General features: G+C 44.1%; 3 protein-coding genes across 3 annotated transcripts in view; 2 read left to right on the top strand and 1 right to left on the bottom strand.

The window, feature by feature from the left end:
• The window catches only part of LOC133901535 (uncharacterized), a 43,416-nt gene extending 39,966 nt beyond the window's left edge, over positions 1–3,450 (bottom strand). Inside the window, exon 1 of the mRNA XM_062342881.1 lies at positions 3,213–3,450. Coding sequence (XP_062198865.1) covers positions 3,213–3,450 — 238 coding nt within the window. The remainder of the gene's footprint in view (positions 1–3,212) is intronic.
• Positions 3,451–6,217: 2,767 nt separating this feature from the next.
• On the top strand, positions 6,218–12,260 carry LOC133901345 (polyadenylate-binding protein 8-like). The gene is made up of 9 exons (XM_062342682.1): positions 6,218–6,602; positions 7,494–7,612; positions 7,688–8,344; positions 8,423–8,500; positions 8,584–8,673; positions 9,341–9,478; positions 11,147–11,317; positions 11,413–11,616; positions 11,703–12,260. Exons 1-9 carry the CDS (start codon positions 6,353–6,355, stop codon positions 11,952–11,954), a joined length of 1,959 nt encoding a protein of 652 aa, XP_062198666.1. The 5' UTR covers positions 6,218–6,352; the 3' UTR covers positions 11,955–12,260.
• Positions 12,261–13,111: 851 nt separating this feature from the next.
• Positions 13,112–15,975, top strand: LOC133902089 (uncharacterized). The gene is made up of 4 exons (XM_062343665.1): positions 13,112–13,347; positions 14,008–14,109; positions 14,677–14,999; positions 15,707–15,975. Coding segments are annotated over exons 1-4 (543 nt in total). The 5' UTR covers positions 13,112–13,230; the 3' UTR covers positions 15,708–15,975.
• The last annotated feature ends 216 nt before the right edge of the window (positions 15,976–16,191 follow it).

A 16,191-nucleotide genomic window follows, 5' to 3' on the forward strand; every position in this document is an offset into this window, starting at 1 on the left:
ATCGCACGCTCCTACAGACACCAGTGAGGCCAGCCTTCGCCTCTAGTCTTGTTAACTTGTGTCAACAAGCCGGGCGCCGGTTCCACTAATCCATGAGTATGGCTAGCTCAAAGCTCGGTGTAAAAAGGCCTCGGCATTTATTTAATTGGTTAACTCAGAAATGGTAAAAGTCGAATTATTGTTCAATGGTTAATTCGGTTGTGGTTTAGAAAATTCACAGTATATTGAATAGTGATCCAAAAATCATGAAACCAGTTTTGTTTACATCGTATGATCATGCTCTACATGTCAAAAATTGTAGGCATCATGATTTATGCACTAAGATTCACTCAATTAGTGAAATATGTTTAATCTTTATTCATACATAGTTAATTAGTGGTAAATATAAAATTAGTGAAACCAATTTTGTTATCCCTTTTATGATATGCTCTGTTCATTAAAAATACTCACCCTCATGTTGTATCTAATTAACTTTTTGTTTAAGGTTAATTCTTGTGTTAAGATTAATTAATCCAGGAGATTAGTAACACGTTTATTAATAATCCAATTTAAGGAATTTTTTATGCTATGAACCCATGGCATAATGCATTGCACCTCCTTTAATTGCCATCCATTGTGAAACATCTCTCATAGCATATCATCCATATTTATTGCGATGCATTATTTTCTTGTTAGACAATGCTGGTAACATGGGAATCAGGGGTCCCCGAGTTCCGAGGCCAGGACAGCAGAGTGCCATGTGGCGCCCTCCCTCGGGGGTTATCTCCCTGAGGTCCGAGAAGACCAAGTCCCGGGAGAGGGTGCTCGGGGCCATGCATAGTGATCCCCGAGCACCCGAGTTCCTCGATGACAAGAGAAGTCAAGTTCCGGGAGAGAGTGCTCGGGGCCGTGAACAGTGGTCCCCGAGCATTCGAGTTCCCCGAGGACCAAAAGAGGGCATATCCGGGAGAGAGTGCTCGAGGCTGTGAACAGTAGTCCCCGAGCATTCACAGTTCCCCGAGGGCCTGAGAAGTCTTTCGCCGGTGGTCCCCACAAAGGCTCAGCGGTGAGGTGTCAATTGGTGAGAGGCCCGATGCTGCATTTAAGAGGGCGCGTGGCTTGTCACTTCCAACCACTCCTCCCACGCTTGCTGTCAGTCATTGCCATGGTCTGGCAGGGAGGCGTGGGGGAATTTAATGTGCGGGTCCCATCGCACGTCATCCGGCGCACCTCAGGATAACGTCGCAGTGCTCAAGGCGCAACTCCTGTCGCCCTGCTGTGTCAGACTTACTCTGACCGGGCGGGCATGCGGGGCTGCTTGGTGGCTACTTGGCGGGCCCTCCCCGCTGCCCCCGCTGAAAAGTGGAATGATGACGACGAAGACCAGACGAGGGCGCGTTTTCAACCCTCCCCGTCACCTCACGCAGCAGCCCATGATGGTTGCTTTCTATTTATGGCGCCTTGGAACTTGTGCCAATCCTTTCTGGGCATGCCACCCGCCCCGCCGAGTATAAAAGGGGGGCGGGCTCCCTGGAGAAGAGGACGAGTCTCGGAGAAGACAGAGACTTAGACTTGGATCAACCGAAGATCGGACAGAGCACATCCGACGAGCTCTGGACGATGACGGAAGAAGCACGAAGCTCTAGACTTAGACAAACATTCTTGTGACACAGCAGATCCTTAGAGAGACATTCTCAGAGCATTTATAGCATACACACAGGAGTAGGGTATTACGCTCAGTGCGGCCCGAACCTGTCTAAAAATCCCCTGAGCATTTACTTCCTCCTGCATCCGATCATCCACTCCACCTGCATCTCATTTACTCCCATTTATTTCACGTACGAGGCGGATTCAGAATTATCCCCCGGCCGAATCTCAAAGGGGTCCCTCCGGATCCCCGCTTGAGGAGTTCACCCTCCGACAAATGCTATTTCAGAGAGTCGCGTGCTTAAACTCAAAGATGAACCCGAGGAATTCGTGAGTGAAGAACAGGAAGTACCAGGAAAACATCTATGCATGCTCTACCATATTTTTATACACCTATTGATGGTTACATTTCGCTAAATACTGCTATTGTCATATATGAATTTCTAGTGAGTCGATGTCGGGAATAATCGGGTAGAGCCTTTTTGGATGCATGTAACCCTACCTTGATACATCGAGGATTTCTATCATTGTAACCTTGGTACAAATATCAATGTCTAACTTAGTGATGTTGCTTAGTAATGCATAGGTCATTGGTAGCAGTCAAGCGGTGGATCATCCATCGTTCGCAAGCTATAGGACTTTCCGTGGACATTTGATGCGTTGATGTCAGTACTTTGCAATGATGAGGGGAAGGTAGCGGTTGCGATGATGTGGCTGCCGCCCTAGGTCCAGCACTTCAACACCGCCACCTGCTCTCCCTGACTCCCCGCCCAGCTCAGCAACAAGCCAGCAATGGCAGATCCTCTGCTCCTTTGCTTCTCGGCTCATTCGACGATGATAGCAGGTTTAGAGAAGTCAACAATATTATTATGTGTAAATTTTTGACTCCCATTACAACGCACGGGCATTCAACTAGTGTTTATCAGCTACGTCCCATTGCTAGACAAGTGATTCTACGATTTTTTTCCATCTTTCCATTCTGTATAAGAAATAATTTGAATCGCAAAATAAAAAAGTGACATACTATTTTTGTGCTAAATATCTTTTTAGCGATAGAAATAAAATTTTTGCTGAATAGTTTTTGGATGCATACAATAAAATTTAAATAATTTTTTTATTTTCCGTACAACAAATAATTTAATTTGTAGAATGCAAAAGAAAAATTTTTTTTTGTGCTAAAAATATTTTCTACCATACAAATCATATTTTCACGTGGTCAGAAATCGAAAAGAATGTTTTCGCGTGCTCAGGATGTGAACTTTTTTTCATACGATCAGGACACAAAATCTCTATTTTCAAGCTTTGAGTACGCGAAAATATATTTTCGCATGATTGGAACTCGAAAAAAAATTTCAAGCCCTTCGGATGCGAGACTGGGACACGAATAGGTATTATTTTTATAATTTTTGTTATTTGCGTATTATTTTTGAAGTTTGTGTATAAAATAATAATATTTAAAAAAATATGAAACTTGGGCTTGTAGTAGTGGATCCGAAGTGTCCCATAGGTCACAAGAAAGATCTTTATCCCATCATGCCAGATAGGAGCGATGTCTTCATGCGGCCAGTTTCTTGTGAAATGAAAACCTTCCAAATAATACTGAGGTGGGCTGTTTCTCTTGTATTCATAGTACTCATGATCAAGGAGGAATTCCAGCTCATCCCTTGACACCTCTATGATGTCAGCCTCTTTCCATGCCCTGTTTATCACCTCCTTCGTCTCATCCCTTGAAGTCCACAATGACAACGGCAAATTGAGATCAAGGAATACTTTACTTCCAAATTTCATGGACAGCTCAATGGCTCTGAAGAGTGTGTCGTGCATTGAGGGAGTTAGTTGGACTTCTGAATTGAAATGGAACATTCCGGCCTGTGTAATTACCATAGATTAGATTGGAAAAAAGAAAACATGGTTTACAATGCAGTAGCATGTCCACATCGAAAATTCATCTTGTAAGCAACAACATTAAAGTGTGTCCTTTTTAATTTTTTACTTTTTTTTTTCCAGCATGCGAACTTGAACAAAGCGCGTCTGCACTACTGTCTTTTTTATCTTCAAAGTTGTTCATTTCAACTGTATCCCGTAGGAAACCATTGTATTGTTCAGATGCATACTCGAAACAGTTCGGAAGATGTTCTCTATCATGACCATGAAAGCTGTCGTGATAAAAAATAATAAAGTTGTACAGAAAAAAAACTTAAAGACAAATCTATTGTGCAGAATCTTCATTTCTTAAAAAAGCTTCAATTAATGCAGTATAAAATTTGATTTTCATGGACTGGTATAAAGATTTTATATATATAATGCAGCAATATACTGAAACATATCGATTCATCATCCATTGCTACCTTAGATTATGTAACGCAGAAGAGGGATTCAGGTGTCCAATCATCTGTTACTGCACTATCTCTCCTAGACGTAAGTCATGTTCTGTCTATGAGATTCCTTTGTTCATTGTCCGTCCATCCGATCGGTCACCCGTGCCCTTCGTCCGTACGCCCTCTCAGACGTATGAGCGCCCCCTCCTCCCGATCTCCCTCGTCGGCCAAGCTTCGCCGCCACGGCGCCGCCCAAAGCCCCCTGCCATCCCCGCCATCTACTTCCGCACCTCTCTCCCTCTCCCTCACCCCCTACCGAGCTCGCTGCAAGCTCAGCAGGCCACAACCATAGCAGCTCACCACCACCATACCTCCACCCATCCCTACCCTACTCTCTCATAAAACGAGCTCCTCATGTCACCAGCATCCTCCTAGTGTCCTCGCTGTCACCAATGGTCATCGAGAAGCCTATTCTGGCGAGTCCTCCACTGCGGACTGAAAACAGAGCAATGGCGCCGCCAATGACCTTCGGCCGTCAACACCGTCTCCCCTGCCGAATGAGCCTCCATGACGCAATGGCGAACGATGGTCGGAATCCGAGCTCGAGAAGACAAATCCGCGGCGCGACGGCCTGGATTCACACATGTTCATCCATGCACCGCCCGTCGACTTCGGCTCGTAGCTGGAGATCTCTTGCTACCATCGCGCACCAGTCCGCTCGTCGATCCTCCTACTCTGGTCGCCGCTCACCAGAGCCTGCCTGCCGTGCTCCGCCTTCCAGCCGACCACCGGCCCACTCGAACCACCCGACGTCGCCAGCCTCCTCTATTCGAACATAGCGCCACCCCGCCAGTCTGCTGATCATTCTATGACTTACCACCTCCGAGCTCTAGCACTGCTTTCGAGCTTTGTCACCTCCACCTTTGCGTGCCGGAGCCTGATCGACAGCCATCGCCGGTTGCCTCTGCGAAGATCTAATCCAGGCCACACGATCTACCTCATGGATGTGACCGCAGAAGATCTGAAGCAACCTCAGCAGATCCGGGCTACTTATGTGAGATATTTTTTCAGAGACGCTTTTATGGATTTCTCAGAATTGTCAGCTAGTGATAGTTGATTTTAGAGGACTCAACAATGTTATCATGTTCAAATTTTTGACTTTTATTGTAACACACTCCTTGTATAGTTGTAGGAGAGTTGTACGTGTGTTATGTCACTTTTATTTAATAAATTTTTAACACCCATAGCAACGCATGGATAGATAATGTAGTTTAATCAAAAGGCATATCTCTAACAAGTGAGTGGAGAGCTTACCATCAAGGTTGAACCTTTTTAGAATAACTGATCTTCCACGGTAACAACCCCCACACACACTACACAAAGGTAAATAGCAATCGTGTTATGGTGCCAGTCTGCTAAAGCGCATTAATTTTGTTTTTAACCAGGAGTTGAGTTGATAAAATTGCTATGCAACAATGCACAATGGTGGCTATCCACATATAGACATAGTTTGCCGTGAAATGACCACGTGAGTATAAAGTTTGCATTGGAATCTAATATTTTACCAAAAGAAGACTGACTCATTTTTTTCAACACATCTAAACTGATCTTGATTTTGCGGAGTGAGTCCTCGGCAGAACTTTCACCATCTCTGCCACAAGCTTCGTGTTGCCCTTGCCAGCGCAGACCCCTTTGTTCCATACCAATGGTTGTGATTACGATTGCACCTTCGCCTCCTCTGCTGTTGGACCTGTGCGTGCGCGTGGGGGCAAGGAGAGGAAGAGATGAGGTGAGCGGCGAGGGAGATGAATGGATAACGCAACGAATGGAGTGAGACGAAGGCTAGGAATAGTTTTGCAGGGTTTTTTTCGGTGATTGGAAAAGGAGACATACGTTGTTTTATCTAATGTTTTCAGTTTTTTAGTTTTTTATTAGGTAGTGGGGATAAAAGAAGGGATGACATATGATCGATTCTTAATTTTATAATAGAGATAATAATAATAATATATTCGAAGATATTAAGATTCACGTCCCAAGAATTGACGTAGAGCATTTGTTTGGAGTCAGTCCCGGTTTTTGTAACGTCCGTCACTCTCGCGAAACTCCTTTTTCCTCCGGAGTCGCCAGCGCCAGCCACGTCACCGATCCAGACCCGGCTCGCTCGGACACGTTGGCGTCCCGATCTCCTCCGTCCAGCCCTGCCCGCGGCCGATCTGACGGCCCTGGACGACGAGGGTTTTGCCCGGGGAGGTACAAATAGCTGTCCTCCCCGGCGCGCCGCCTCCGCGCTCTTTCTCTCTCCTCGCGACGCCGCCGTTGGGAGCCCAGCCCGGTGCCCCCAACTCCTATCAGACCCTAAAACCAAAAAAATACCCAAAAATCCCAAAAAACCCGAAAAAATTCTGGAGATGGCGGCGCAGGCGGCGGGCTCCGCGTCGGAGGGCGGCTCCCCGGCCGCGGCTGCGGCAGCTGCGGCGGCGGCTGCGTTCCCGGCGACCTCGCTGTACGTGGGGGACCTCCACGAGAGCGTGCAGGACGCGCAGCTCTTCGACGTCTTCAGCCAGGTCGGCAGCGTCGTGTCCGTGCGCGTCTGCAGGGACATCACCTCCCGCAAGTCGCTCGGATACGCCTACGTCAACTACAACAACCCGGCTGACGGTGAGCGAACGGCCGAACTACCTCCTCTCCCTTGTTGTCGATCTGTCGTTTGGGGTTTGGGACAGCTGCGGTCGCAATCGACCTCGCTCTGGGGTTTGGAGCAGCGGTCGGATTTTGGCCGGTTGTGGTTTAGATGGGGCTTCCCCCGCTCCCCCCCCCCCTCGCCGATCGCTGGCTCGGATTGGTTTGATGCGGTCTTGCCGTGCGGTTAGGATTTCGCTTTAGAAATTAATACGTTGTTTTGATGACCGAGTTTCCATGTTTTGGTGGTGAGATTGAGCCGTTGTTTTGTTGGTGCGCAATGTTGTTACTTAGTACTGTGTATTTTGAATGCTTGCCTCGAAATGAGGAAGTTGAGTGCGATGTGTTGTGTTGCCTTAACTTGTGAATCGTGATAGATGGTTTTGGTTGTTTGCCTATGTTTCAAGGAACGAACATGAATCTGGAAGTAGTCGCGGCTGCCCTTTTGTCATCATTAAATTCATGCCTTCTACGGAACTATTCTCATAGCATTGGAAATGCAACTGATTGCATGCCGATTCTTGTTCAATTTCAGATTTTTTAATGTTCTGGATCCAAAAAATGCATCTTTAAATGCACTGGTTACATCTTTAAATCCGGCGTGAAATGCTTGTGCTTTTGGACTGCTACCCTCTCTTTGTTTCCTTAAAATATGTTATGGAATGTTTAAGGGTTGTGGTTTCGTACTTTATCCCTGTGGTTAGTGCTCTCCTCATTAAGAGTAAAGATATGAGGGTTAGTATTTGCTGTTTCACTTTGAACACCTTTAAGACCATACACATTTTCAGGTTTTTTTCTTTCCGTATAGCATTTTATTTGGCAACTGCGCTCCCTTTTTAAGGGCTATATATGATTTGATGTTGTTTGCAGCTGCACGGGCACTGGAACTGCTTAACTTCACTCCCATCAATGGGAAGCCTATCAGGATAATGTATTCTAACCGTGATCCCAGCTCGCGCAAAAGTGGTGCAGGAAATATATTCATTAAGGTCTGTTCCCATTTTCTATATGCTACTGTTGACCTGTTGGTTATGATGCCTGACATCCTCCCATCTATTTTGCAGAATCTTGATAAGTCAATAGACAACAAAGCTTTATATGACACATTCTGTGTGTTTGGAAACATCCTCTCGTGTAAAATTGCAACAGATCCTTCTGGAGAATCAAGGGGCTACGGCTTTGTTCAGTTTGAGAGGGATGAGGCCGCTCAGGCTGCCATTGATAAACTCAATGGGATGCTTATAAATGACAAAAAAGTGTATGTTGGGCCATTTGTTCGTAAGCAGGACAGGGATAATGTTTCAAGCAATATCAAATTCAGTAATGTTTATGTAAAGAATCTGTCTGAGACTGTAACTGATGATGAGTTGAAGGAGATGTTTGGAAAATACGGAACCATAACTAGTGCTGTTGTTATGCGGGATGGTGATGGAAAATCCAGATGTTTTGGATTTGTCAATTTTGAGAATTCGGATGATGCTGCTGTGGCTGTTCAAGAGTTGAATGGCAAGGTATTCGATGATAAGGAACTGTATGTTGGAAGAGCACAGAAGAAGTCGGAAAGGGAGTCGGAGTTGAAAGAAAAATTCGAGAAGAACCTTCAAGAGGTAGCTGATAAGTACCAGAACACCAACCTGTATCTGAAAAACTTGGAGGACAGTGTTGACGATGATAAGTTGCGTGAGCTCTTTGCTGAATATGGTACTATTACTTCCTGCAAGGTTTGTATAAATATCCACCAATTGGTCCATGAATGATATGCTTCCCTGTTTGGGGTACTGACTGGGACTGTGTTGTAGGTTATGCGGGATTCGAATGGTGTCAGCAGAGGCTCTGGATTTGTTGCTTTCAAATCTGCTGAAGATGCTACCCGAGCTGTAAGCTTGATTTATATTCATGTAATTTAGAATGCTGATTCGGCTACTAATTATAGCTACTTGTGTTGATTTCTTCCTTGTAGCTCATGGAAATGAATGGCAAGATGATTGGCAGCAAACCACTTTATGTTGCACTTGCACAACGCAAGGAAGACAGAAAGGCAAAGCTACAGGTAAACATATCTCTGGGTAAAATATCTTGCAGCCTGGTCATGCTATTGTAAAACTTGTGAGCAATAGTATGCTCCATATACAATGCAGAATGTCTTGATGTCTGGAGAATATTTTCTCACCTAAGTTGGTGTACAAATCTGATGTGAATCAAATTTTCTTTAGCTTCCATCAGTACGGACATGCTATCTGATTGCACCTATGAATATTACTGCAGATATGCTATCTGGTTGATCCTGTTGTGTATGGCCTTACATTCTTGTTTGTGATTCAAACATGTACTTGTGTTGTTTTTCTGGGATGTCCATTTGCATATTTAATATGAAAATCTAAATAACAATAGATATTGAGGCAAATTGACTCTTTTTTATGCGAGATGGAAAATAACAACATATTTATGTCAATTTTATGTGAGATGGAAAAAAAAACAATCATATGTAACTGCTGTGTGGCATCAGTTCACATATCATCCTTGCATTGAATGTTGTTTTTAAGTGTTGATGTGAAAATCATTCCTATTTTTGTCTATTGGTGAATGTCTTGACTCACATGACTTTTTATGCTGTTTAATCTAGTGTTCAGTTTATGTGTGATCTCTGTGTGATATGATGTATTGTAATGACTTTGTTGCTGTTTGAAACCTGTCACCAATTGACTGCTTCATTGCAGGCACAGTTTTCACAGATGCGTCCTGTTGCAATAGCTCCTTCAGTTGGTCCTCGCATGCCTATGTTCCCTCCTGGTGTTCCTGGAGTTGGTCAGCAGCTGTTTTATGGTCAGCCACCTCCAGCCTTTATCAACCCTCAGGTACAGGTTCATGTTTGTGATGAATGTAGTGCTTGGTATCTTAAAGAATATTTATTTACTTTCATATCTTGAAAAGTTGTGTATCATGCACTCGTCTCTCTTTTCTGCACTTTTGACCATGCTCTGTGCCACTCTTAGTTGCTGCATTACTATAAGCTTGCTTTTGGACTGATTCAGCTTAGAAGCCATGCTGTTTGTTTTACCACACTTTCAATCTTAACCCTAGTGTTCAACTGCCTGCTCTAGCTGGAACAATTTTGGTGACGGACGCTTATTTGATATAGGGAACAAAGTTATCACGTATTTTGGTTCTAGGATTGGGTTGGTCCCATGAACTACCATCTACCCTAGAAATTCATGGGATGACCTTGTGATGGACAAAGCCACCTGGAATACCTTGTGATGGACAAAGACACCTGGAATGAGGCTGTTCCCCTAAGCAGATAGGCACTTGGGAGCTAATGTTAGTACTAGGATGTTTTGCTTTGGCTGTGCACTCACAAGTTTGAAGTCGGTGCAGAGCTATACTGTTTTAATTTTTGTTTTCATCTAGGTGCTTCTGTTCAAATTACAAAGAACCTTCCGTAGTTGTTGGTTTATGTGGTATTTATACAAACTTTTTAGGATTAACTGCACCTAAATCTTGACGAGTTGGACTAATGTCTGTATTGTGCAGTTGCTTTCTAGTTTCTACTTTTATTGTTGGTTTCTTTTCCTTGGATGTGAGCAGCTGTTGTCAAACTACCCTGTACACTTGGTTTCTTGAGGCCACTTGTCTCACTGCTCATCTCCTGTAACTATATTAATATTATTTGCTGTTGTCTTATGATGTTTTGAGGTCATTCATGTTTATCCAGGAAAAGACAAAACAATTGAAAGAAATGAACTGATTAATGTGTATTGCATGATGCACTTGCGGGTTGGGATTCTCATTCTCAACATTTCAGCATATTAGGGGCCCGTTTGGCAGAGCTCCAAATTCAGCTTCTGAGCTGAATCTGGAGGAGCTCTGCCAAACGGCAGAATTTGGCTTTAGCTCCCTGAGTGAATCACTTCTCCTGATTTACTGAAATAAACTAGAAGCTGAGGAGCTGAAAAAAGTAACTTCTCCTGAGGAGCTGACCACGCTGATTCTCCTGATTCATAGAGTTTATCCTAGAGAATCATTAAGAATCACTTTCAGCCACAGAATCACTTCCTCAGAGAATCAATTTCTTTAGAGAATTTGAATCAGGAGAAGCTCTGCCAAACGGGCCCTAGATCTTGTTTACAACAAAATACATGGTCAATGAATACATCTGTAACTTTGTATGGTTGATAAGAAAATATGTAGCGTGAAGAAAGAATCTGTATTACTATCTTTTTTTTACTTGTCGTCTTGGACATCGACAGTCTCTGATACACGTTTTGGACCATTACTTTTCCTAACCATTTGTTATGAAAATTTATTGATAATACAATCATTTAATAATATTTTCATGACATATCTACTAGTACCATCTTATGTGACAAACCTTAATACTTATTAGTGGTTAAAAGTTTATAAAGTTTGACTGCGCAAGTTCTTAAATGACATCGATGTTTGGACAAAGTGTATAGTTCCATTAGACCTCCTTGCTGACATTGCTGCATGCTTTCTGATCTGAACCCCCTTAATACTTTTGTTAGGCTGGATTTGGCTTCCAGCAACCTCTCATGCCTGGGATGAGGCCTGGTGGTCCAATGCCAAACTTTATCATGCCTATGGTTCAGCAGGGACAGCAACCGCAGCGTCCAGCTGGTAGGCGTGCTGGCGCTGGCGGAATGCAGCAACCCATGCCAATGGGTGGTCAGCAACAGGTACGCTGGAGTTAGTTCAAATCATTATTCAGGTTTTATCCTTCTCTGAGGTATTTTTTGAGGAAGTATAGGCTGAAATTTTCTGTATGCTGCAGATGTTTCCTAGAGGTGGTCGTGGCTACCGCTATCCCACTGGACGTGGAATGCCTGATCCTGGCATGCATGGTGTTGGCAGTGTGATGCCATCTCCATATGAGATGGGTGGGATGCCTCTTAGAGATGCTGGTCTGTCACAGCCTATTCCAATTGGTGCACTAGCCACTGCTCTTGCTAATGCACCCCCTGATCAGCAGAGACTGGTATGGGAGCTTTTTGTTGCTTGGTTCTGCGCATTGTTTATGAAGGATATTCTTTGCCTGGATCGTGACTTGGTATTGTGTTGCAGATGCTTGGTGAGAACCTATATCCTCTTGTTGATCAGCTGGAGCATGAGCAGGCTGCCAAAGTGACTGGCATGCTTCTGGAGATGGACCAGACCGAGGTCCTGCACCTGCTGGAGTCACCAGAAGCTCTCAAGGCCAAGGTTGCTGAAGCCATGGAGGTTCTCCGCTCCGCTCAGCATCTCCAGCAGACCAACGCCTCCCCTGAGCAGCAGCTGGCAAATCTCTCGCTGAACGACGGTGTCATTTCCAGCTGAGTGACCTTGTTGTTCCCGACTTGAGATGGCAGGATGGTGGCAACTTTTGCACCTTAACTATCTTATCCTATCTAGAGCGCAAATGACTTGGTTTATTGGAGTTTTAGCTATATAATTAGCAGAACTAGGGGTTTTAGGATTTTCGTGGATTGGTTGTTTTGTATGGATTGGTTGTTGTCATCCTTTTGTTGCCAGAGCTATTTTGTTGGTTGGTTGGATAATGTGCTCTCGATGTTTGCTTCGCCAGGTCACTCTGATCTGCTTGCTGGTAGTAATATTGTCGAGACGATGCTGGTTATTCCCTGATCGATTGTGGCAAAATATTGGAAGTGCCCTTTTTGTTAGATACGCTTGAACTCAACATACCAATATAGTTATACAGGAAGATATGCTAAGCCCGTGTACCGTCCTGTTGCCACACAAGACCGAAATTGCCCAGCCATGAGCCCCTAGCTGAGTTGGACCTCCATTTGGTTTGAGCCATGTCTCTCCAGGGACAAGCTGGTCCAAACTGTTCCTTCTGAGAATGTACAAAGCCTTACTGCTGAGTTGAACTGATCGATTAAAAGGTTCTCCTTAGTCTTAAATCATAGGGCATTCTCTTTACTCGATGCAAAAAAGGTACGATAAACCATAGAAACATGGATCTACTAAGTATCTTCAGCTCATTCTCTCCCAACTATGATACAATTTTAATTTAGACCTTTTGAGTCTTACCTAGCCAAACAAATATTTGGGTAGGCAGCGGCAGTGGTGGCCCAGAAAGAGGGTGGAGGGGGGTTGCTTATGTTTTTTAGGTTTTAGCACAAATATACGAGAGAGATCGGGCGGTGTGGAATTCACAAGAATTGTAAGGAAAAGAATGGTGGGATCATGCAGAGGTCGTGCAGTGAGATTTGTTTAGATCGTGCAGTGAGATTTATTTAGATCGTGCAGTCGTAAGGAAAAGAACAAACATGACCGTTGATCATTTATGGAGATTCTAACTTATCAGGTCCTTATATTTAACCTAGCATAACTCTACACATATTTAGGTAAGTGGCGGCGGTGACGACGCGATAAAAAAGGGAGAGAGATGTTGAGATAATTATGATAAGATTTGCAAGGATATGCGAAATATCCGACGGTGTAAAATGCACATGATATTTTTTAACGTAGGGATCGGAGGGGTAGCACAGGATCATACTGTACTGTAGCTGCCCAGCACCATTACCCACATCACCTTAGCACTCGTCTCCTCTCGTGTCGTCTCACAGGAGAGAGAGAGGAGAGAGAGATGGTGCGGCCGAGGCCGAAGAGAGGGGAGCGGCGGATCGACGCCGCGATCGACCACCTCGCCGAGTACGGATTCCCTAAAACCCTCATCCGCAGGACCATCAACAACTTCCTGCAGGTAGCTGTTGCTCTCTCAGCGATCTTCCTTCTCGTCTTGCCTCCTTGTTTGTGATCCTTGGGAAGTCCTCCATGATTGCCGTGCACCTTTCTTGTCTTTTACTCGGGCTTGCTCTGCCCCTCGCAAGATGAAAAATGCCACCTTTTGCTCCCAAGATTGTGGCGCGCTTCCTGGATTCTTGTTATTTCGTTTCAGATGGACGCGATTGGAATGTCTGTGCAGATGGAGTAGCAGAGTTAGCGCCTTTCCGTGCTTCAAGAATCCACGGGGCTGCCAAGATTGTACTACTCTGGTTCACTTGTAATTTGGTGGGGTTTATCGTTGCGCCGCAGGATCGTCTAGTGGAGTGGTGTATATCGCAGATGCACTTGAAATTTATACACGCGTGCTACATGATGTGCCTAGCAAAGAAACCATCTTGATTTGGTCGTAGCCCTGTAAGGAGCCCTTGAAATGTATGCATGCGTACTCGGCGATGTAGCAATTTTTCTTTCACTTCGTTTGGGGCGAGGAATGTAGCAAAGTTGACATATTTTTCATGATTCGAGAACTGATTGTGGTGAGAGGCTGCTTGATTGAGGAATTCGTTTTCTTGTTGAAAAATCTTTGATTGAGGAATGATGAATTCTAACCATTTCTGTGGACAATGCTTCAATTCAGCTGTACGGGAGGGATGGTTGGGTGTTCCTGGAGGAGGGATCATACCGTGTTGTACTTGAAAAGCTCCTGGAAGAGCAGGCACAACAGCAGCAGAAGGATCAGGTGAACGCCCTTCACCTTCCTTATTTCAGTCTGTCACTTTGTTGCCCCCATTCCTGTTTTTCCATGCCTCCCTATCCGGTGACTTAATGTTTGCCTGAATTTTACATCGAGTGTAATTGCGCATTCCCTCTTATGCTGGAGCATGTAACGTTGCAGCATTGATTCACAAATGCATGCTGTATTTGAATGCCATAGAATGCCTTGGACAATTGAGTTGGGCAACTTTTTTCCAACAGCATTTCCCGTGATCTTGCAATGTCACCCTCTGGCCTAGGATCCAGTGCATATAGCATGGTCACCTAAACAGCACAATTTGTTTTAGCAACAGCCTACTATTCTAAACTGGTATACTTAAGGACAGACATCCATGTCAAGTTCTCAGCATTGCGTGGGTATTTGCAAACCTACTTACAGTCACCAGCAAAACTACTACTGGAAAATACACCAGTATTAAAATTTAGGCACAAACTAGCACACCAAGAAATCGTCACGAAAAGAAAATTAAGTACATGCTTGGGATTTATGTTGCCATCCAGTCAGATTTTTACGTGGACTGCCTTTATGCAGCAACAAGAAGTGGCTGCGGATGAGGCGCCACCGGAAAATGATATGCAAATTTCACGAGTGCATAGTGAGGCACCGACTAAATCTCAGTCGGCCCTTGAACAGCATGCTTCTCCCAACAGTTCACGTCCCCTCGAACCTGTACTGCCACTGCCTCCAGTTACAAAAGCTGCTGCTGCTGCAAGGCCTCCCTGCCGTGGATGGATTAGTGAAGAGTCCGAGAGTGAATCAGAGGATGGAGAAGTATTTCCTGATATACCAAGTCCTGCGGAAAGCTTGCCTTCTAAGAGGAAGCGACCTAGTAGATGGGATGTGCGCCCTAACTGGTAATAACTCTGATCTCACTCATGTTTGTTTAATTTGGTATTGTTGACATAATTGCTGTGACTAGTGCGTAACTTTTTATTTTCTTTCCCAAAACAAGTTTTCAGCCGGAAGTAGTATATGAGCTTGGCATGACAGATCCATTTATTTGAACACAACGTAGGCTTAAATATTATCTTTCTGCAAGAACAGTGGAGTTTTGGAGTTTCATTTGAACCAAAACATTAATTAAAGGAAAGTTGCTTAGTAGTATATGACCTAGCTGCTTTCACATCAATGTGTCCAAGTTTGTAAATCTCATGTATGATCACACATGCTAAGAGTATCACAGGTTGAAGCTACAAAAACAACTTCCAAAATCTGAAGGCGGCAACATTTCAATAACCTCCAGATAGCAGCAACTGGACTGGAACTAGTATCTTTTGGAACAAGGATGCCCATTTACCGGGCAAAAGCTTTGATTATATCTGATCCCCAGATATATTAGTAGGAGTTACCACGCAATAGTAACCAAAAGATTTTGCAGAACTCATATAATATTGGTGAGGGACATATTTGCCGTACTAATATGTCAACATGGTTTCTGTACTTCTGTTAAACCATATTAGGGCCACATCCTATCCTATCTATATCAGTATTGTATTTTAATCCTTGAACCTGGTTTTCTTGCTCTAACCGCTAATCGATCATTGTCTTCTGAACCTCACAGAGATGCTGATATCCACCTTTAGGGATGGATGGAGAATTCACCTGCGCCTTTATCTTGTATGTAATCTTACTAGAATTATCTTGCAGAGAGCAAACAGTATGAGATGTAGCCGCCGTTTGGTTGCAGAATGACAACAGAATGTATAAACTGCTGCTTGACAGTGCTCGTGCACTCAAGACTGATGTACTAAGTACTAATATGGATCTATGATTAAGGGATCCATTGCACCTCTTGCTCGTTCGGAGCAAAATTGGAGGCTCTAGAGATGGTTCCACTCAAATTGCGCAAATTGCTACCTTATTAAGGCTGTCCAGTGCTGTCAAACAGCATCAAGGCATATCAATCATTAGTAGGAATTTGCTTGTTGTGATTGTTATCTTAAATAATAGTAATAATCGTAGAGATTAAATTTGATAAGTTGGCCTCGTGCACACCATGGAGTTGGTGACATTACATTCTTCGTCGTAAATTAGTCTAGAATAAGC

The sequence above is a fragment of the Phragmites australis genome, chromosome 20, assembly GCF_958298935.1.
Source record: "Phragmites australis chromosome 20, lpPhrAust1.1, whole genome shotgun sequence".
Classification (NCBI taxonomy): domain Eukaryota; kingdom Viridiplantae; phylum Streptophyta; class Magnoliopsida; order Poales; family Poaceae; genus Phragmites; species Phragmites australis.

Bases quoted from the DNA above. Each gene is read 5' to 3' on its own strand.
- LOC133901345 (XM_062342682.1), top strand. From the start codon at position 6,353: ATGGCGGCGCAGGCGGCGGGCTCCGCGTCGGAGGGCGGCTCCCCGGCC. The intron at 8,345-8,422 runs GTTTGTATAAAT...ACTGTGTTGTAG, and splicing joins GTACTATTACTTCCTGCAAG to GTTATGCGGGATTCGAATGG. The intron at 11,617-11,702 runs GTATGGGAGCTT...ATTGTGTTGCAG, and splicing joins CCCCTGATCAGCAGAGACTG to ATGCTTGGTGAGAACCTATA.
- LOC133902089 (XM_062343665.1), top strand. From the start codon at position 13,231: ATGGTGCGGCCGAGGCCGAAGAGAGGGGAGCGGCGGATCGACGCCGCG. The intron at 13,348-14,007 runs GTAGCTGTTGCT...GCTTCAATTCAG, and splicing joins CCATCAACAACTTCCTGCAG to CTGTACGGGAGGGATGGTTG. The intron at 14,110-14,676 runs GTGAACGCCCTT...GCCTTTATGCAG, and splicing joins AACAGCAGCAGAAGGATCAG to CAACAAGAAGTGGCTGCGGA.